The sequence below is a fragment of the Girardinichthys multiradiatus genome, chromosome 12 (assembly GCF_021462225.1).
Source record: "Girardinichthys multiradiatus isolate DD_20200921_A chromosome 12, DD_fGirMul_XY1, whole genome shotgun sequence".
In the NCBI taxonomy this organism is placed as follows: Eukaryota; Metazoa; Chordata; class Actinopteri; order Cyprinodontiformes; family Goodeidae; genus Girardinichthys; species Girardinichthys multiradiatus.
The window spans coordinates 50,496,151-50,518,645 of record NC_061805.1 but is presented as its reverse complement, the minus strand read 5'-3'; the positions used below and the strand labels follow the sequence as shown (position 1 = coordinate 50,518,645).

At 41.4% G+C, this 22,495-nt stretch overlaps 1 protein-coding gene across 5 annotated transcripts in view; it reads left to right on the top strand.

Annotated features, from left to right (window-relative positions):
• The window catches only part of prdm6 (PR domain containing 6), a 113,658-nt gene that overhangs the window by 35,512 nt on the left and 55,651 nt on the right, over positions 1-22,495 (top strand). For all 5 annotated transcript variants that reach the window (XM_047380365.1, XM_047380366.1, XM_047380364.1 and 2 more), the window contains exon 5: positions 12,889-13,016. In XM_047380365.1, coding sequence (XP_047236321.1) covers positions 12,889-13,016 — 128 coding nt within the window. The remainder of the gene's footprint in view (positions 1-12,888; positions 13,017-22,495) is intronic.

Here is a 22,495-nt window from a genome sequence, read left to right as displayed (position 1 = left end):
CTTTCTTTCTACGTGAAACGACTAAAGGAGCTACATCTCTCAAACTCCCAGTCGGTCTTGGCAGATGACCGCTCACACTGAGCCTAGTTCTGGTTCTGCTGGAAGTTTCTTCCTGTTAAAAGGGAGTTTTTCCTCTCCACTCTCGCTACATGCATGCTCAGTATGAGGGATTGCTGCAAAGTCAACACCAGTGACTGTCCACTGTCTCTACATGCTCATCCAGGAGGAGTGAATGCTGCAAGTCTCTGACTGGATTCAATCTGCTGGGTTTCCTTAGATAGAAAAACGTTTATCTAATTTGAATAAATAACTGAATCTGACTGCACTGTTCAATGGTTACAATTAATTGGAATGTATGTACCTGACTTTTGTGAAGTGCCTTGAGACGACATGTGTTGTGAATTGGCGCTATATAAATAAACTGAAATGAATTGAATGGAATTGAATGAACAAGAGAATCAATTTGTGAAGGGACAGAAACAAAATTATTGCCCTCCACTGTGCTTTTCAGTGATAATGAGGAGATTAAAAGTGGAACAGATTATTTAAAGGTTGTTACAGCATCGTCTGATAATGATCTACTATAATGAAATTTTCTTTCAGGTGTGAAGTATTCGGTTAAATTAAACTCAGAGGTTATTAAGAAATGGTCAGACAGGACAGGGTTATGAGAAAATATTGTTATGTCTTTACACTCAATACCCTATGTCAGCACAAGGTCCAGAGAATGAAGACAAAGGTGGGTAGGTTTGTTAATGTTTTGAGCAAAGCCATTTGAGTCTAAGATAGCATTACACACTCGCTGGGGAGCGCCTGGTGGCCGGGTCGCTCCACACGGGACCCGGCCGGGCCAAGCCCGAACGAGAGACGCGAGGCCATCCCCCAGTGGGCCCACCATCTGCAGGGGGAACCGTGAGAGACCAGTGCAAAGAGGATTGGGTGGCGGACGAAGGTGGAGACCTCAGCGACCCGATCCCCGGATGCTTAGGCTTGCTCTAGGGACTTGGAATGTCACCTCGCTGGGGGGGAAGGAGCCTGAGCTTGTGCGGGAGTTCGAGAGATATCGACTAGAAATAGTCGGGCTCGCCTTCACGCACAGCGTGGGCTCTGGAACCCATCTCCTTGAGAGGGGCTGGACTCTTCTACTCTGGAGTGGCCCACGGGGAGAGGCGGCGGGCTGGTGTGGGTTTGCTTGTTGCCCCCCAGCTCAGCCGTCTCGTGTTGGGGTTTACCCCAGTTGATGAGACGGTCGCATCTCTGCGCCTTTGGGTTGGGGATAGGTCTCTGACTGTCGTCTCGGCCTATGGGCCGAGTGGTAGTGCGGATTACCCAGCCTTCTTGGTGTCCCTGTCGGTGGTGCTGGATAGTGCCCCTCCCGGGGACTCCATTATTCTGCTGGGGGACTTCAACGCCCACGTGGGAAATGACAGTGACACCTGGAGAGGCGTGATCGGGAGGAATGGCCTCCCCGATCTGAATCCGAGTGGTGTTTTGTTATTGGACTTCTGTGCTAGTCACAGATTGTCCATAACGAACACCATGTTCAAACATAAGGGTGTCCATCAGTGCACTTGGCACCAGGACACCCTAGGCAGGAGGTCGATGATCGACTTTGTTGTCGTATCATCAGACCTTCGTTCACATGTTTTGGACACTCGGGTGAAGAGAGGGGCTGAGCTGTTCACTGATCACCACCTGGTGGTGAGTTGGATCCGCTGGAGGAGGAGAAAGCCGGACAGACTTGGCAGGCCCAAGCGCATAGTGAGGGTCTGCTGGGAATGCCTGGCAGAGCCCTTGGCCAGGGATGTATTCAACTCTCACCTCTGGGAGAGCTTTGACCAGATTCCGAGGGATGTTGGAGACATAGAGTCCGAGTGGACCATGTTCTCCACATCTATTGTCGATGCTGCTGCCCGTAGCTGTGGTGCCTGTTGCGGTGGCAATCCCTGAACCCAGTGGTGGACACCGGCAGTAAGGGACGCTGTCAAGCTGAAGAAGGAGTCCTATCGGCTGTGGTTGGCTTGTGGGACTCCTGAGGCGGCTGACGGGTACCGTGAGGCCAAGCGTGCCACGGCCCGGGCGGTGGTAGAGGACATTATCGGGCGGTGGAAGGAGTACTTCAAGGATCTCCTCAATCCTGCCATCACGCATTCCGTGGTGGAAACAGAGGCTGGAGACTCGGGGCTGGACTCTTTCATCACCCAGGCTGAAGTCACCGAGGTGGTTAAAAAGCTCCGCGGTGGCAAGGCTTCGGGGGTGGATGAGATCCGCCCTGAGTACCTCAAGTCTCTAGACGTTGTTGGGCTGTCATGGTTGACACGCCTCTTCAACATTGCGTGGCGGACGGGGACAGTGCCTCTGGACTGGCAGACTGGGGTGGTGGTCCCCCTTCATAAGAAGGGTGACCGGAGGGTGTGTTCCAACTACAGGGGGATCGCACTCCTCAGCCTCCCTGGTAAGGCCTACGCCAGGGTATTGGAGAGGAGAGTCCGGCCGATAGTCGAACCTCGGTTTCAGGAGGAGCAGTGTGGTTTTCGTCCCGGCCGTGGAACACTTGACCAGCTCTATACCCTCTATAGGGTGCTTGAGGGTTCATGGGAGTTTGCCCAACCGGTTCACATGTGTTTTGTGGACCTGGAGAAGGCATTCAACTCTGTCCCTCGTGATGCCCTGTGGGGGGTGCTCCAGGAGTATGGAATCGGGGGCCCTTTATTAGGGGCCATCCGGTCCCTGTACGAGCGGAGCAGGAGTTTGGTCCGCATTGCCGGCACTAAGTCGGACCTGTTCCCAGTGCATGTTGGACTCCGGCAGGGCTGCCCTTTGTCACCGGTCCTGTTCATAACTTTTATGGACAGGATTTCTAGACGCAGCCACGGGCCGGAGGGGGTCTGGTTTGGGGACCAGTGGATTTCGTCTCTTCTTTTTGCAGATGATGTGGTCCTTCTGGCCCCCTCTAGCCAAGACCTACAGCATGCGCTGGGGCAGTTCGCAGCCGAGTGTGAAGCGGCTGGGATGAAGATCAGCTCCTCCAAGTCCGAGGCCATGGTACTCGACCGGAAAAGGGTGGCTTGTCTTCTTCAGGTTGGAGGGGAGTTCCTGCCTCAAGTGGAGGAGTTTAAGTATCTCGGGGTCTTGTTCACAAGTGAGGGAAGAATGGAGCGGGAGATCAACAGACGGATCGGTGCGGCTGCCGCAGTAATGGGGGCTCTGTGCCGGTCTGTTGTGGTGAAGAGAGAGCTGAGCTGAAAAGCAAAGCTCTCAATTTACCAGTATGTCTATGTTCCTACCCTCACCTATGGCCATGAACTTTGGGTCATGACCGAAAGAACGAGATCCCGGATACAAGCGGCTGAAATGAGCTTCCTCTGTAGGGTGGCTGGGCACTTCCCTAGAGATAGGGTGAGGAACTCAGTCATCCGGGAGGGGCTCGGAGTAGAGCAGCTGCTCCTCCACATCGAGAGGAGCCAGTTGAGGTGGCTCGGGCATCTATACCGGATGCCTCCTGGACGCCTTCCTTGGGAGGTGTTCCAGGCACGTCCCACCGGGAGGAGGCCCAGGGGACTGCCAAGGACACGCTGGAGGGATTATGTCTCTCGGCTGGCCTGGGAACGCCTTGGGCTCCACCCGGAGGAGCTGAAGGTGGTGTCTGGGGAGAGGAACGTCTGGGTGTCTCTGCTGAGTCTGCTGCCCCCGCGACCCGGTCCCGGATAAGCGGAAGACGACGAGTACGAGTACGAGAAGAGTTGTAGCTATTTATTGGTCTGGTACTAATCAATAAATCGGAGTGAAAGATGGTTGCTACTCCTCCTCCTCCTCGCCCAGTAATTCGAGGAATGTGAAAATTTAAACTATCAGTAGGAGTTTACTCATTTATCGTAACATAATCCTCTTGCTGCAGCCAGGTTTCTGTGAGGCAAAATAAATCAATCTGATTGTCACAAATCAGGTCACTAACTAGCAATGTCTTTGAAGAGAGAGATCTTATGTTCAGTAAGCCACATTTAATTGTTTTATTTTTCTTTTCGGTCTGAGTTGTGTTTATTTTTATGAGATTTTCCTTATTTCCTCCTTTTAGATTATTTTTTAACCTATTCAAGTTTGGCCGTGGGCGAGACAATGTCTTAATAGGGTAATGGGTGGGTAGCAGTACAGAAGCTGCAGAGAGGAGTGTTAAACTACGACCCCGCTTCCTGGTCTGAACCCGGGGTTGTCAGAGTTTTGGAGAACTAATAAATTTGGCCAGATTCCTAGAAAGAAGAGCTGCTCCATCCAAAGTTGGATGGATGCCGTCTCTCCGGATCAGACCAGGTTTTCCCCAAAATGTTCGCCAGTTACCAATGTAACCCACATCGTTTTCTGGACACCACCTAGACAGCCAGCGGTTGAATGACAGCATGCGGCTAAACATGTCATCACTGGTCAGATCGGGGAGGGGACCAGAGAAAATTACGGAGTCCGACATTGTTTTGGCAAACTTACACACCGAAGCAACACTAACTCTGGTGACCTCCGATTGACGTAACCGGGTGTCTTACTGCCAGCGTGAATAACAATCTTACTGTATTTACGCTTATCCTTAGCCAGCAGTTTCAGGTAGGATTTGATGTCGCCCGTTCTGGCCCCTGGCAGACATTTGACTATGGTCGCTGTTGTCTCTAGTGCCACGTTTCTGACTATGGAGCTGCCAATTACCAGAGTTGGCTTCTCAGCGGGTGTGTCGCTCAGCGGGGAAAATCTGTTAGAAACGCAGACGGGTTGGTGGTGACCTGTGGGCTGGGATCTAGGACTATGGTTTCTACGTACCGTCACCCAGCCGACCTGAGGCCCCGGCTGCGCTGGCTCTGCTGGAAGGCTACTACGGGGAGCTACCCTCGGTGGCTCCGCGCTGGCTAAGGGGCCTCGGTTATCTGCTGGATTTTCAACAGCTCGGAGCCGGGCCACCTATTCCGACAACCTTGCCTCCAAAGCTACAAAAATGCTACATTTATTACACGTACCATTATCACTAAAGGAGGTAGAGGACTAACTGAACATCTGACACAGAGAGCAGGAGAAAGGAGGAGACTCAGTGAGAGAAACAGCAGAATGGGTAGCCATGGTGGAGCTAAAGCTAAGCTAAGTTAGCGACCCCTTACCACTACTAGAAAAACCGTGTGAAACACGGAGAGTCCCCAAACGTTAAATGCAGCAACAGAAAGTATGTGTTTTAACGTGCTTATGTATTAGAACAAGTAAGAGATATCACAGTAGAGAGAAATCAGATCAAATGAGAGAGCTTCACACACCAAACAATTCACCGAGTGCAACAGTGAGAACAAGAAGTGACAAATACGCCTTACCACGCCTTCCAGCAGTGCTGGATATCCTTCCAACACTGCTTGGATATCAAGGGATAAATAAAAACAATTACCAAGAGACCTGATCTGTCATGTTTATGATCACATTCTATTGAAAAGAACAATTTTAGATACTAGCATCTGATAGGAGCTGCAGAGGTTGAGAACTGGCAGAAAAAGGCTAAACTGGATATTAAATTACAAACTGCAATTGTTTTGGGAGAATCTTTATCCTAGCACGGCTCTGCTGTGTTTTGGACCTTTGTCTGTTGAATTTTAGTGTTAATAATGTTGACATTATCGCTACCTGTTGGCTTAGCATATATATTGCCTAGTTTTTGACAGAATCTCTTCAGACAGTGTTGAGGATATTTGTCCCAAAACAGAGCAAAAAATGTTTTTAAGAATATTTAGAGAAATGTAGCTGTAGCCTCAAACAACGTTTCAGCCAAACCAAACATGCAGCATCCACACTGGTTAGTAACCCTGGGTCTTTATCTGATCAGCGTCTCCCCCTAATGTTGGGGATCATCTGTCTATGCTAGGGCTGCACGCTGGAACAATGGTTAGAACCGTTGCCAGGTTCAAATACTGACCTGCGCTCTTTCTGTATGGAGTTTGCATGTTCTCCTTGTGCATGTCTGGGTTCTCTCTGGGTACTCCTGCTTCCTCCCACAGTCCAACAACATGAATGTTGGGTAAATTTGTCTCTCTAAATTGGCCGTAGATATAAGTGTGTGTGCATGGTTGTCTGTTTTGTGTGTCTCTGTGTTGCCCTGTTATAGACTGGTGACCTGTCTGGGTGTACCGTGCCTCTCACCCAACGACCACTGGAGATAAGACTCCCCCACCCCACCCCACCCCCTCCCACTCACTGTGACCATCTATGGAATAAATGGGGATAGACAACAGATGGATCTGTCTGTGCTGTTATTGTCTCTGGTACTTTAAATAAGGACAAAGATTTAATGAATTCAGCGTAATAGTTTTATCATTGTCTCCTGTCAGTAAGATGAAGGGAACAGGAGAAGGTGGAGGAGAAATGGTAGGATAAGGAGGAGGAAGATGAAGAGAACAGATAACAGTAGAATTAGTGAGGTTTCATTGATTAGCTGTAGAACACAAGCCTGTGATCATTGATTGGCTCTCAAGGGCAGTTTTACACAATCAGGAGTAAAAACGAAAATTAGAAAAAAGGAGAAACTGATGTATTCAGTACGCCGATGGTTCTGCTGTTTCTGAAAACCTGTTTTCTCTAAGTTCTATCACCTGAGCAGGTACTATGACTCTGAGCCTCGGCCAGTGGATTTCTGTACATCTGTGTTTAGAATATTTCATCCTGTCATTAATTACCTTTCATATACAGGTCCTTCTCAAAAAATTAGCATATTGTGATAAAGTTCATTATTTTCCATAATGTCATGATGAAAATTTAACATTCATATATTTTAGATTCATTGCACACTAACTGAAATATTTCAGGTCTTTTATTGTCTTAATACGGATGATTTTGGCATACAGCTCATGAAAACCCAAAATTCCTATCTCACAAAATTAGCATATCATTAAAAGGGTCTCTAAACGAGCTATGAACCTAATCATCTGAATCAACGAGTTAACTCTAAACACCTGCAAAAGATTCCTGAGGCCTTTAAAACTCCCAGCCTGGTTCATCACTCAAAACCCCAATCATGGGTAAGACTGCCGACCTGACTGCTGTCCAGAAGGCCACTATTGACACCCTCAAGCAAGAGGGTAAGACACAGAAAGAAATTTCTGAACGAATAGGCTGTTCCCAGAGTGCTGTATCAAGGCACCTCAGTGGGAAGTCTGTGGGAAGGAAAAAGTGTGGCAGAAAACGCTGCACAACGAGAAGAGGTGACCGGACCCTGAGGAAGATTGTGGAGAAGGGCGGATTCCAGACCTTGGGGGACCTGCGGAAGCAGTGGACTGTTGCTCAGTGGTCCAAAGTATTTTTTTCGGATGAAAGCAAATTCTGCATGTCATTCAGAAATCAAGGTGCCAGAGTCTGGAGGAAGACTGGGGAGAAGGAAATGCCAAAATGCCAGAAGTCCAGTGTCAAGTACCCACAGTTAGTGATGGTCTGGGGTGCCGTGTCAGCTGCTGGTGTTGGTCCACTGTGTTTTATCAAGGGCAGGGTCAATGCAGCTAGCTATCAGGAGATTTTGGAGCACTTCATGCTTCCATCTGCTGAAAAGCTTTATGGAGATGAAGATTTCATTTTTCAGCACGACCTGGCACCTGCTCACAGTGCCAAAACCACTGGTAAATGGTTTACTGACCATGGTATCACTGTGCTCAATTGGCCTGCCAACTCTCCTGACATGAACCCCATAGAGAATCTGTGGGATATTGTGAAGAGAACGTTGAGAGACTCAAGACCCAACACTCTGGATGAGCTAAAGGCCGCTATCGAAGCATCCTGGGCCTCCATAAGACCTCAGCAGTGCCACAGGCTGATTGCCTCCATGCCACGCCGCATTGAAGCAGTCATTTCTGCAAAAGGATTCCCGACCAAGTATTGAGTGCATAACTGTACATGATTATTTGAAGGTTGACGTTTTTTGTATTAAAAACACTTTTCTTTTATTGGTCGGATGAAATATGCTAATTTTGTGAGATATGAATTTTGGGTTTTCATGAGCTGTATGCCAAAATCATCCGTATTAAGACAATAAAAGACCTGAAATATTTCAGTTAGTGTGCAATGAATCTAAAATATATGAATGTTAAATTTTCATCATTACATTATAGAAAATAATGAACTTTATCACAATATGCTAATTTTTTGAGAAGGACCTGTATAAGAGCAGCTTTAATAAACTGAGCTAAACTTCTTTTTTGCACTGAATTAGAAAAACTTCATCAGTGAAGAGGCAGCTCCAACAGTTGATCCGACTTTCCGTTTATCCAATTATATTTGACCAAGACTTAGAGACAGAGGAACACTTTGCTATGTGAAAGCCTTTACCTTCTTCACCTGAAGGGCACTAGGCAACTATTATCAGAAGAGAAATGTGGCTTCAGCTTGGGAGATGTTTCCTTCTTATGCTGCAACACACCTGACCATAAACATCAAGCAGATGTGGAGAAGTAAGGATATTTTATCTCCAGGTTTTCAGGTAAAGGGGAACAGTCTGTTTCAAGTGGCAGCATGAAGGCATCTCTGAGTATCTGTGCCTTTGTGATGAAGAGATGATGAAGAATGGCAATATGTCCATGACTAAAATGATAAGCCTGGCTGAGTTCATGTTAGAGACCACAGGAGTTCAGACTGAACGGGACTCAGAGTGTTTCAGGATCCTTTAAGTGGGTTTAACTTGAAAAAGAAGTGCTGGAGGCTGATGGTGAATCATTAAAGCTGCAGTTTCGTTTCAGCTCTTTTTCTGTCCCCATTCACATCACTGTGACTAAAGCACCAGGTTCATTTCACAATAAAAGATCTCAGTTGTTCTCATTTAAACATTATTTCAAGCATTGAGTTGATTTGTTGGTTTTATTGAACTATATTTTACTTGTGAGTATAAATAACCCTCACATTTCAAGTTTTTTTAAACTTAGATTTACATTCCTAAAGAAGTCCAACATACTGTTTTACATAGAGAAACATATTTTATAACAACATATTTTATAACTTGTTTTCTCAGTTTCAAGCCTTTTACCAACCTTCATCTCACAGCCACATCTGTTCTAATGTCATCAATTGTCTGGGCTGGACACAAACAACCAGAGAGAACAAGCTGAACCGTCGAAGAATTAGGTGTTAAATCAGCTTCAAGTACATTCTTCTCGTCTTCAGCTATGCGTGTGTGTGATGTGTGTGCGTTACAGAGTTGCAACACCTTCAGACATGATAACTCACAGCTGCATTAGTGACTTAATGACATGCAGTCTGTGATAAAAGCACGAACGTTCGTCACACACACATCGTCCTCTGACGGCGAAGCAGCCATTTACATGCCAGCGGCGGTGCAGAGCTGCACTCAAGTGTTTTAACTGATAACCGAGGCACATTCCTCTCTGTTTGTTAACCACACACACACACACACACACACACACACACACAGAAATAACTTCGCAACATCTGTTCAGTTGAGACAAAATGAGCATTTACTCTGTAAAAATGTCAACGGGTCAAAACCCTGCTGTCAGTTGAACTTTTGCAGATCCTTCCCTGATGTTTTTCTATGGGATGCGTTAGGTCCTGAGTTTTTCAACCCAATACCTATTTGGAATAATTCTTAATTTATGCAATGAATCATTCCTCTTTTTTAACGTTTCCTGTTCTGCATTAGGTGAACAATATAGTGGGTCTGGTTGCCTTATTGTGTCAGAGCCAGATATTCCCCAGTTACACAGTTATGTTTATTAAATTATTAGAATAAAAGGCAATGTCTGGGATGTTTTGGTCTGTTTATTTCTTGTCTTCTTCTCTTTGGTTCGTTGTTTATTAGAGAACACAAGGTTAGATCTGTCTCCTTGAATACTTGTAGTAACATTAAAATTTAATTTAACGCACTCTGGTTGACAAGGTGTATATGAAAAATAGCATTATTAGCATCATTACTAACATTATTTTCAAGAGAAACAGTTTTTATATCTTCTATGGTTCTCTTAAAGTGTATTCTTATTAATAAATATAATGATAAGAATACTTTACTAAAAATAAGTAGAATTTATGGTGTTTATGATGAACGTTTTATGACGGCAGTATTTCTATTACCCACTTGGCGAGAATCTATTATAACAATCAACTGATGATCCAGGCTAGAATTGTGAAGGTTTTGAGAAAAGATTTTCCCAAATGTAGGTCTTCATCTGCTGTATGATCTGAGTGTGAAAATAAAGCATCTGGTCAGCGCAACCGAAGCTGAACAAGAATAATTTATAGAGCTTTAAAAAACTGAAGCTGCAACAAGAACCAAAAAATCTACTTTTGTCACGATTGTTGTTCTCAGACAGAAAAATGACAGCTGGAGCTGTGAGCCTGGCAGCGTTTGCAACATTTTGTAGCCGTTGAACTAAACAATATGAGATCTTTGGTCGTTTGTCTTTCAGAAAGAATTTTTCAGCGATGGATTTGATAAACACAGGCGGCCAAAAGACCTGACAGAACAGCATCAAGCTAGAAAGCAGCTGTTAGTTCACTGTAGCTTCAGAAGTATTCATGTACACACAGCGGAAAGTTTCACAGGCCCAGCTCTCCCTTTAATGGACTTAATACGACGTCAGATTATAGACATTCAGAATAAAGTTGCAGACTAGGTCATTAAATAAATCTTACACCTGGGAGAGTTTTGATCTTTTTCTGTCTTTTCATTTAACGTGTGTTAAGATTTATAATGTTTGACGCATTGCATGTGTTCCATGTTTAATGAATCATTAACGTGCTTTGAGTGCTGAGGAGCTTCTAATATTATCTTGTTGTTTGCTAGTGTCTTGGACTCTGTTGGACCCTCAAAGGTTTTACAGAAAATGCATTTTATTCAATTAAAATCTTCTCTTAAAACCCAAGCATAGAACAGAAACAGCACTTCTCTGGGTTATATCTTGAAGATATTTAATTCTTGTTTGTCTGCTGAGCGATTTAAGGAAATGTGGCACAGTGCTTTCTTGGTGTAACTCCTACTTGATAAGTCAGAGCTTCTCTGATCGTTTAGCTGAAATCTTCCCAGATACGGCTCCTCTTGATTCTGGTATCCCTCAAGGATCATTCTTGGGATTTTTTATTGTATTTGTTGCAACTTGTGTTGGGTTAAAAAAATGAACATTACATGATTGTAGTACTTGGGTGTTACTGTGTGACCAGCATTACAGGACCTCGTGACATCCCCCCATACCATCCTGACTTGGGATTGGAATGGTTTCACCACTTCACCCACTGGGTTCAGCCAGACAATGGATTTTCTGTCCCACTTGTAGTCTAACACCAGAGCAACAATGGTTGCTATTGGAGTGGGGCTGTAACTAATGCCGGGTATCATGTTTAATGATGAATCTTGGTTCTGACTCCCCACAGATGGCATCAAAGCAACAAGGTCAAACCAGTGTGACAAACCACTGGTCAGAGGAATTTCTATTCCTCCATGGTTTATGGCTTGTTTAATGTACTTCTTTCTAAATATGCAGCCAAACTGCAGCTTTGTTTTTGGGACTGAACTTGAGAAAATCACTTCTGCTGTTTGTAAGAGTCTGACTTGCTATTCACAACCACATTAATGCTTTGAACATTAATATAGAGATAAAGCACAGATTTTAAATATTGCAATAGGTATCTTGTATATTGTGAGTTTAAGGTTTGATGTCCTTTATTTTTCCAGACTTGCTCCCCGTTTTACGACATAAGGCGCTGTCTGCTTGATCAGAATCCTGTCATTAGTGTCTTAGAACGGTTTCCCACCTGCAGTCTCATTTAATAAATTCATGAATTTAATTTCTATATTTCAACCACTCCATATTTGTGCTTCACTGTTTTTTGTGAGTAAGTATCATTAAGTTACGTATAACAGAAAAAGCTAAACTAATATATTCACATTTATGAATCATTTACTGGAGAGGAAAGGGGACCGACAGTGACAGATGTTAAAGTGCGTACATCCTGAGAATAATAAATGAGGCTGTTTCCTTTGATTCTCACAGTCATTTACTGCATTGATTGTCTGCAGGCTGTATGGACAGAACAGAGGCCGGCTATTGGCTCAGGTCATCACCTTATAAACACACTGGACGCCTCCTCAATACAGTCACACTGCATCACCACGGATGGATAGAGGGATGGATTAATAATGAACACACACACACACACACACACACAGAGGCTGGGTGAGATCGAAACGCTTCAACTGCTTATGATCACTATTAGCTGTGTAGTCTTCAGCTTACTGTTGATTTATTTGTTCCTTTCTATTTGTTTCATCATTATGTTGTTTTTCATCTGCATAAGATTTGGTTTTTTTTGGGGGGGAAACCCCTCACACAGCCCTAAGCTTTATGTGTTGATCCTCATGCTGACCCGCTGTCTAAATCCCTTCAGTGCTTTAATAGATGCTGTGTTTTCAGATTGTGCTGATCAACTTTTTTCTCACATCAGTCAGACTCTGGAGGATGATAACGTGTGCATCTGTAGATCCCTGCTGCTACAGCTGCAATCTGTTTGCTCTTTGCGACTTAAAGACTTGTCCCAGTCTCGTACACTTCACAGTGATCATGTGTTCACAACTACGTCCAGAGATGTATCAGTTACATTGAGGGGCTGCTCCTATCTGTGAGTCTAGGGACCAGTGTGGTGCCTGTGGGGCATTTCTGACCCAACAGTGTTGGCCAAAGTGTAAGCATGATGTGCCCATTTCTGTGACCCTGGGTTTCATGGTGAATTGTAGGATAAATTCAAGCCTCGCAATGTTGATGCTGGGATGGTCTTTACAAAGTTTGAGGATCTGACGTTTCTGGACAAACACTGTAAAATTTGAACTGGTTTAACTAAATAAAGTTGCACATTAAATTCACTAGTGTATTTGTTTATGTGTTCTAGATCTATGATGCAGAGGGAACATTGCAGCACTTTATTGATGGAAATGATCCCAGTAAATCTAGCTGGATGAGATACATCCGCTGTGCGAGACACTGTGGGGAGCAGAACATGATGGTGGTACAATACAGGTAAGAACTTCTTTCGTTCTCTAATACAAAGTTTGATACAAAGTACGTTAGACTTAATTTTTTCAGACTTTATTGTTTATCATGAGCAAGTTTTTCCGGCTGCATTTTGAATCTATAATCATTGAAGTTTCACTATATGAAATATCACCATTGCAAGCTTGCTTGAATGAAAAATGCTAGGCTAATATATTTCAAGCTCAATGCATTGAAACTCTGCATGTCAACATATCTCTAGCACAGTAGTGTGATCATCATGATGATAGCATGAAAAGCCTTATGTCCAGTCAATATCTGTATATGGTTTGTTAAAATGTGTTACTGTCAAAGGGTTTTAGACTTTGAATCACAGTCCAGGCTCATTCAAAGATTGTGATACAGCTGTTTAGCACCTAATTAAAGCTCCAAAGCAGATGTCACCTTTAGTATTGTTAGCGGCAATGGGAAGTAGGGCTGTTATGATACAAAAACTTCAAACGTGAAACCGAAACCAAGAAAAACAACCCTAATGGGAAGTCAGTTGAAGTACTCTGCTCACAAATTATTTGTGTTTTGTCTGTCTTGCTTTTTCTACTGTGTACTCTAAATAGTACAAGATAAATGATTTAAAAACAGTGGAGGCTTCTTCAATGCTTTTGTAACTCAGTGTTGTTGGCCAACCACGACAGATCTTTCTTAGCTAACTCCTTCAACACTTAAATCGTTTTCTACTGTTCTGTCTCGTGTCGGTCCTTACAACCCCGGTGACCCAGATGTTTACTATACAGAGACTGATTATTTATTCCTTCCTTTTTTCTCCTGCTGGGTCGAATTTGTTTTGTCCATATATTGTTTTTCTTTTTTGAATAAAATTTGAAATGCGAGGTTAGGGCAGACCTGGGCATTGTGGGCCACCTCCAGCTCGCTGACTGCCTTTGACCGGCTGGTTTAAGTTTGTAGTAAAAGTGTTACTTTGTTATAGGTGCACAGAATGCAATTAATAACTGCTTTTACTTTGAAGGTTACTATTATATTTTTTCATTAACATCATTAGTGGGCTTCTGTGCGCCGCAAATGTGTTGAACCGTTTCCAAGAAATGACTTCAACCTCAAATATATCAGCAGACTTTCAAAAATAAAATGTTTACACTTGATGTATAGGTTTTTACAAGGCATTGACTTCTAAATATTTCTTTTCTTAATTAATAATGAAGCTGTGTGCTTACTGTGTGGAGAACATATAGCTGTATCCTTTATAAAGCTCCATTCATCCATGGCTGCAGCAGTCAGAACCAGTATCAATGCATCCATGGACACGTTGGGCTAAGATGGGACAAACTGGTAGTTGTTACAACTAAGGGCTGTTCGAACCTGAGAAAAATGTTGGACTTTTGAGGCGAATGCAGGATAAAATGACACTGAACAGAAACTGATATTATTTAGTTGTATCATCAGGAGATGTTGCGCTAAAATGTTGTTGATGACAAAACTAAAACATCTATTTTTATCAGAAAAGAGCACTGAATCACAGGCACATGGGTTACCAGACTGCTGTAACTCAGCCTGGGCTAGATGCTTTCAGGGAGATTCAGGGATTTTGTAAAAAGAAATATAAGCACATCTCTGATGCAGAAAGATCTCGCCTTTGTTGTTGATCTGATTGAGCTAAAGAATTAAATAAATGTACAGCTTGTCACCAAGTTGTACATTTATTCATTTCATGAGAAAGTTGAAGTTTCTTTAAAGTCAACTAGAGGGCAACATTCTTACTCACATGCCCAACTGACACATTATCAGCTGATCACCTCCAGAAGTATTGATCCATGTTAGAAGCACTTCATGGTGAGTTTTCAAGAAAACATTAAGACCTCAAAGTGATCACTTGTGTGCTGTCCTTCACATATCCACCTCAGATATTCAACTTGACTTCAGTGCACTTGTTTAAGCCCAACACAAGCAAGACTTTAGGGCTGCAATGTTTCACCGACATAATCGATTGTAGAAAAAGAAGGCTGATGCAAAATTTAATGCGTCGAAGCGTTATTTAAAAAAATATAAACAAACCTTGCTCAGTGATAATCACTGTATACCACATGCAGTTCACTAAGGGAACTGCAGAGAGCAATATAACCTCAGTTTCTTGTGCCGATTCATTGCGGGTAAAAGAGTATTGTTCAAATGAAAGCAGCAATGGCGGAGGAAAGCAGCTAACGCTGTGAGTAAAGTTTGATAAATTAAACTTTCTGTGACACAAAATTAACTTTGACTGTGTTTTTAGACGAGAATGTAGCTGTGAAAACATCTGCTGTTTATCAAGAAATTTTTTAATTGCAAAGTGAGCCGACCTTTTGTCCGTTCTTGCTGCACTAACAGCCAGTTTGCCTCGCCATCTGTCAGCTGACTGGGTGGCCGAGGCTCACTATACCTGGAGAGAACGGCTGACTCCTGCCTACGGTGGCTTATCAATGCCAAAATCTTGCGAACGTAAATGAGATCCGTGACAACTTGCTCTGCTGCTCGCTCAAGAAATGTTAACCTGCTCGCTGGATCGAGGTGAATCTTTTTGGTAGTAGATGGGCGGATCCAGTCGACATCATATCATTTCACGTGATTGGTTACAGTCCCTGTCCTCTGCAGAGGAAGTAGTAAAAGAAGACGACAATGATCAGGAGGTGAGTTACGTCTTACAATGCTTAATAATGTGTGCAAATTGGGTGTAACCCAGTTTATGACTTCCTTAGCGCAACATTAAGTTAAAATTAAGTTAAAATATTTGAGTAACTTTAGTTGATCCATTGTCGCCGATATCTCCTGGCAGCATGTAGATGTAAAGTTAAGCTAACATAAGCTAACGCTAGCTGACTAGCCTGTCTTTTGTTTTGTTTATGTCTGTATAACAAGCATAGTTACAAAAAAAAGCAATGATCGGCTTTGTTTACAAGTAATAGTTCACTTTCAAAAAGTACAATGTGAAAGGAAACCGCACAAAAAAAATAAATAAAGTCCGCTTTTGCTCCGGACCAAACAAGCGGACCAAAGGACTTTCCTGGTGTGAATACACCCTTAATTCATATTACATTGTGTAAAAACCATTTTTCTTTAACCAAGAAATAAAATTCAGGTATAGCTTCTTTAACACTTTCATTTAAAATCCTTGTAAACATACAGCATTGTTGAAAGCTTGAATGTTGAAATATTTGTTTATAAGTGCATTTGGATCTTTAGATGATTTTTAAGCAGTTAAGGATAAGTATTATTCTTAAAAATAATAAATTTAAAAATAAATAAAGACAGTAATAGTTCAGAGACACATTTTTTAACATGCTAGATAAGTATATCACCCTCTGGAGCCAGTGTATTCCTTTAAGGACTGAGAACTTTAAAGAGCATTCCTTTTGTCCTGTATTCACATTTCTTCTTAAAATTTCATAAAATGTTTAATAAAAAACAATATATTACAATAACTTCATTGCATTCTGACAGTCTCAAAAGAATCTCTTTGGCATGAAAATACTGTTTAATCTAACTTAATATAAAGTTATTTTCACCATTTGTTGGTCATAATATCGACGTGTTTACAGCTGTGTCAGAATAAATATGTTAAAGATCAGTCGTTGAACTCCTTGTAGCTAGAGCATGCCCTCCGTCGGAGTTTTGTCATATTAATCCCCCTCTGAGTTGTATTCCTCGGGGAAAATGTTCAACCAGACAGGATGAAAATGCTGCAGAAACCTGTCATATTGTAACTTCTCCACCATACTGTTTAAGAAATCCAAAAAAATCACCTTGAAACTGGTTTGTTTGTGTCAGTAGTAGTTGTTTACTTCTGTTCTCATTAAGTGACTATGGGTAATATTTGTGTACTTTTTAAAAGCTTTGCATTTTTATCAAAACCTGTATTTGAAAGTCACATTTTGTGTTAATCTGCTGTTTTAATTATATATGAACAAGTTGTTTAAAAGGACTATATAATGAGTGATAAAGAGCAGGAAGTCACACAGAAAAAGCTTCTTTTGAAGTAAATGGACTGAATTTATATAGCGCCTTTCCAGTCATATAGACCGCTCAAAGCGCTTTACACTAGAGCCACAATCACCCTCACTAACACTCACACATTGATACACAGATCGGTAGGCAACTTGAGGTAAAGTGCCTTGCCCAGGGGCACATTGACATACAGCAGGAGGAAGCTGGAATCGAACCCACAACCTTCCGATTGCAAGACAACTACTCTTCCTACTGAGCCACAGTCGCCTCTGGGTTGATGAGCTTGAAAATGTTTGCACAAATTCTTCCTACCTGCAGCAGACATGTATGTTGTCTTGCATAACACCTTATCGAATAATACAACAATCAGTGAAACACGGGAGAAAAACACATGGAAAGCATGCTTGGAAATGTAACTGGAACAGGATGATAATGTACTTGAAAAAAATGAATATTAACTGGAAGAGCTGGAAATGACTGAACAAAGAACTATAAATGCTGCTGTGGTTATTATAAGGACCAGGGGAATCCATTGAACAGACTGCTTGGGGCAGGAACCTGGCTGTTTTACACAGTATTTCAACATTTATTGACCAGTAACAAAAGACCACCTCAACAGAAGGCCTATATAAACAATACAATTAAGTTCACAGGCGACAAAATGATACACATGCATCACTCAAAACAATCTGACCTGAAAATAACACTAAACCTGAAGTCGCCGGATAACAGCAGAATTGCAGACAAGAATTATGTAAAGCTAGTTTTCTTTTCTGAATAAATATATCAGACCCAGATAATTAGGAACAATAACATGATTAGCTATATTTTATTTGTTTTATTTAATAGCTTTTGAAATAATTCCTATTTGTAAGGAAGAACAAAGCAAAAAATGACAATTTCAACAAACATTATATAGATTTTCTACTTGGGTTGGGACTTTGTAATTGATTACAGAAAACGTAAAAGTTTAAAGTCAAATGTTATTCTCCTGTTTTTTCAATAAGACTTTATTTTATATACTTGCACTTTTTATATAGGATTTTGACCTTTGGGTTCCATAATAGAATAATTTTACATTTATAGAACAAACACTCCTTTGTGAATCTGTCCATGTATAAGTCTATATATTTGTCTTTATATTTCCATTTTTATCTGTTTCTCTCCATCTGTCCTCATCTATGTGTTCATTTCCATCTTTCTAGCATTATGCATCTAACTTCATCTATCTACATCTATTAATGCAGGGCAACTATTACAATTCTTAATCAGGTTTAATCGCACTATAATGTTCAAAATTCAGTAATGAATTCAGAAGGTGTGTTTTGTGTACTTACTTTAGAAGCACTTCTATATGAACAAAAAGCATAATAACATTTGGTTTGCAAACAAATAAGAGGCTAATTAACTGCAATATTCTAAGTAAAATACACATTTATTATGGTGTAATAATAAATCAGATGGTTAAATAAACAATTGAATAAGGAACCACAGAAAAGGAATAAAGGACATAGTCTGAAAATTGAGACACTACAGTTACTGATATTCAGTCTGAGTTAAATTGTTCACTTTGGGCTGATGCTCATGTGATTAACATTGAAATAACAGACAGTGGGACCTGGATTCTATTTTGAAATACATGACTTTGAAATCCTACCTGAGTCCCTGTCAGGACCATTCGAAAGACTGACTCGTTTATAAATTTTAAAATTAAAATAAAGATGTTCTTTCTTTGAAGTGCGCGCATTTAATGCATGTATAAAACTGCAGGTAAATTACACTTTTGGGCGATCAAAGAGGATCAAGCTTTTACACCTACTTCAGATCTGAAATGTTTGTCAGTCTCCTGTTTCAGATTTCTAATTTTCTCATCATGTTCCTTTTGCAGAGATTTGAAGTCCTTCGAACTTTTCCATTTTAGGTCTACGATTCATTCTTTTTAGTCTTTTTTTATGGTATTTATTTTGTGGTCACACTGTTTAATTAAATCCTTTATTTTTTCACACAATTCTTTTTTCTGTGCAGATTTTCTCTGCTCATGTTCCTGCTTCAGATCTAAAATATATTTCTCATCCTGTTTCAGAACTCTCATTCTCTCATCTCGTTGAGCTAAAGATTTTGTAAGTCCTCGACACGTTTCTGCTTCATTTCTGGTTTGCTCTACAGGTCCTTCTCAAAATATTAGCATATTGTGATAAAGTTCATTATTTTCCATAATGTAATGATGAAAATTTAACATTCATATATTTTAGATTCATTGCACACTAACTGAAATATTTCAGGTCTTTTATTGTCTTAATACGGATGATTTTGGCATACAGCTCATGAAAACCCAAAATTCCTATCTCACAAAATTAGCATATTTCATCCGACCAATAAAAGAAAAGTGTTTTTAATACAAAAAACGTCAACCTTCAAATAATCATGTACAGTTATGCACTCAATACTTGGTCGGGAATCCTTTTGCAGAAATGACTGCTTCAATGCGGCGTGGCATGGAGGCAATCAGCCTGTGGCACTGCTGAGGTCTTATGGAGGCCCAGGATGCTTCGATAGCGGCCTTTAGCTCATCCAGAGTGTTGGGTCTTGAGTCTCTCAACGTTCTCTTCACAATATCCCACAGATTCTCTACGGGGTTCAGGTCAGGAGAGTTGGCAGGTCAATTGAGCACAGTGATACCATGGTCAGTAAACCATTTACCAGTGGTTTTGGCACTGTGAGCAGGTGCCAGGTCATGCTGAAAAACGAAATCTTCATCTCCATAAAGCTTTTCAGCAGATGGAAGCATGAAGTGCTCCAAAATCTCCTGATAGCTAGCTGCATTGACCCTGCCCTTGATAAAACACAGTGGACCAACACCAGCAGCTGACACGGCACCCCGGACCATCACTGATTGTGGGTACTTGACACTGGACTTCTGGCATTTTGGCATTTCCTTCTCCCCAGTCTTCCTCCAGACTCTGGCACCTTGATTTCCGAATGACATGCAGAATGTGCTTCCATCCGAATAAAGTACTTTGGACCACTGAGCAACAGTCCAGTGCTGCTTCTCTGTAGCCCAGGTCTGGGGAATGTGGCACCTGTAGCCCTTATCACAATATGCTAATTTTGTGAGAAGGACCTGTACATGTTTTATTGTTGTAGCTATTTTGTTGCATCAGATCCTCTATTTTCCCATGATGTTCCTGTTTCTGTGCAGATATTATCTGCTCCTATGTCTCCCTCAAACCTGAAACATGTTTCTCATTATCGTGTTTCAGATTTCTCATTTTCTCATCATGTTCCTGTTTCTGCGCAGACATTTTCTCATTATATTCCTGCTTTAGATCTGAAACATGTTTCTCATTATCCTGCTTCAGATTTCTCATTTTCTCATCATGTTCCAGCTGCAGATTTTTCAAGTCCTCAGTACGTTTCTGCTTCAGGTCTTGGATTCGTTCTTTATTGTCTTGTTTTATTGCAATTATTTTTTCATCACACTGTTGCATCAAATCCTCTATTTCCCCATGATGTTCCATTTTCTGCGCAGATATTCTCTGCTCATATGTCTGCTTCAGATCTGAAACATGTTTCTCATCCTGTTTCAGATATCTAATTTTCTCATCATGTTGCAACTGCAGATTTTTCAAGTCCTCTGCGAGTGTCTCACCATCATTTACCATATTCTCAATCTTTTCCATCAGTTCTTGAAATGTATTGTTTGAAAGATTGTTTCTGTCAGCATTTTTATCCAGTGGGACTCTGTACTGCCTTTGATCGCAGTCTCGGATGATGTCCACCACTGAGTGATCAATTATCCTACTTTCTGTTTGGTTTAAGATCACCATTGAGTGTTTTATAGCATCTTGACCAAACAACCTTAGAACTGATTTAAGTGCCTGTTTTTTCTCTTCTGTGAAATCAGGTGACACTATCAGTAAAAAAGCAGTTGGTCCAGTTGTGCAATGATTCAAACAATTTGAAATTTCTTTGGTTACTGACAAGAAAGATGGTTCAAAAAAGTCTGGGGTTTTCACCACATTCAATGAGATTTCTCTCCATTTTGCATGGGCTTGCACACAGCGCTTTGCTGATAGAAATATTGGAGACTGAAAAGATTTTTCTTTTGTAATGAAGTTGCCCACCGTTGTCTTGTCCTTGTCTGAACTTCCAAGCAACACAACATTCAGACATGGAGCTGCAAAATAAAACAAAAGAGCAATTATTATTGCTCAACTTATGTGTGAGCAACTAATTAAGCAAACAGTGACTCACAGCATGACATTAGTTGTGGTGTGCTATTATACACAAACATCTAGACTGGCATAAGCTTCATTGTGTTTTATCTGCCAGATGTTTGATCATAGACATTTGTAGAGGAAAATCTTATGCAAAAGTTTCTCATTGGCCTTGGAGATAACAGAAAGTGTTTAAATGGGGCTATACTTAGCCAAATTTGTGGAATCCAGTCCAGGTTGTTTAAGAAACGGTACCACATCATGTTAAAAATGATCAGAGACCACACCGGAGGACAGACTACTTGATAAGTTCACATGCAAGTGGTCCTAGAGTAGTGGAAAGCTATTTAAAATGACTAATCATTTTCTGAAGAAAAGACAGTCACAGGTGCAGACCTATCAAAGACTGCACAAGCAGCAACACGTACTGAAGGATGACAGGCAATAGGAGAATTTAAGGCCTTTATTGTTCTGACGCTTTTTGAATAAAACGTGGTTTATGGGTGTTTGACGCAATAATATCTGACAGATATTTTCTGTTGGTGTCCTTCACAGTTTTATGGTAATGATGCCAGGAATCCTTTAACATTGGAAATGAAATGATCTAGTCGATTATGAGCAAATCAAGTGACTATTTTCGTGCAGTAAGGGACACTGGTATTCTCCCACTTCCCATTTTCCTTGGTTTCTGCTTGATTCCTCAATTTTGTGGCTTTTGTTCATTGCTAGTAGTTACATCCTGTTGATCACAGAAACATTTCTGCCTCCAGAATAAGTAAACACTTCCTACTGTAGATTTTTTGAAACCAGTGCAACGCGTCATAGTTTTGACCGTCTGATACAGATTTTGGCTGATTCTGATTAATCTTTAAGAGCTATAATATAGGTTGATATTGGAACAGTGTTCAATATGTTTGAATGGCTTTTGTCTCCCTTTCATCAATTGTTTGTATAAGCAGTGGTGAAATTAAACCTGGTGTGTGAGAGAATAGATGCTATAAAATAGTTTTTTGTAGTTTTAAAACAGACAAAATATTTAGAAGCCTATTATGAGATAACCTAATTGTTTACAACTTGCTATAGTTTTTTGATTTCTGTTAAGAGCCAAATCATTTATAAATAACCATTTGTTATTTAAGATTACATCAGTATAAGTTTCCGACACAAATGTGCTCTTTTTAATCAACATAAGTACATGTAAAATGGCGTACTTTCTCACACAATTCATTTGTTTGCTCTTACCAGAAGAAGCAGCACGTTCGCTCATGTAGCTGGCTGTCATTTTGTGTGTTGCAGTTA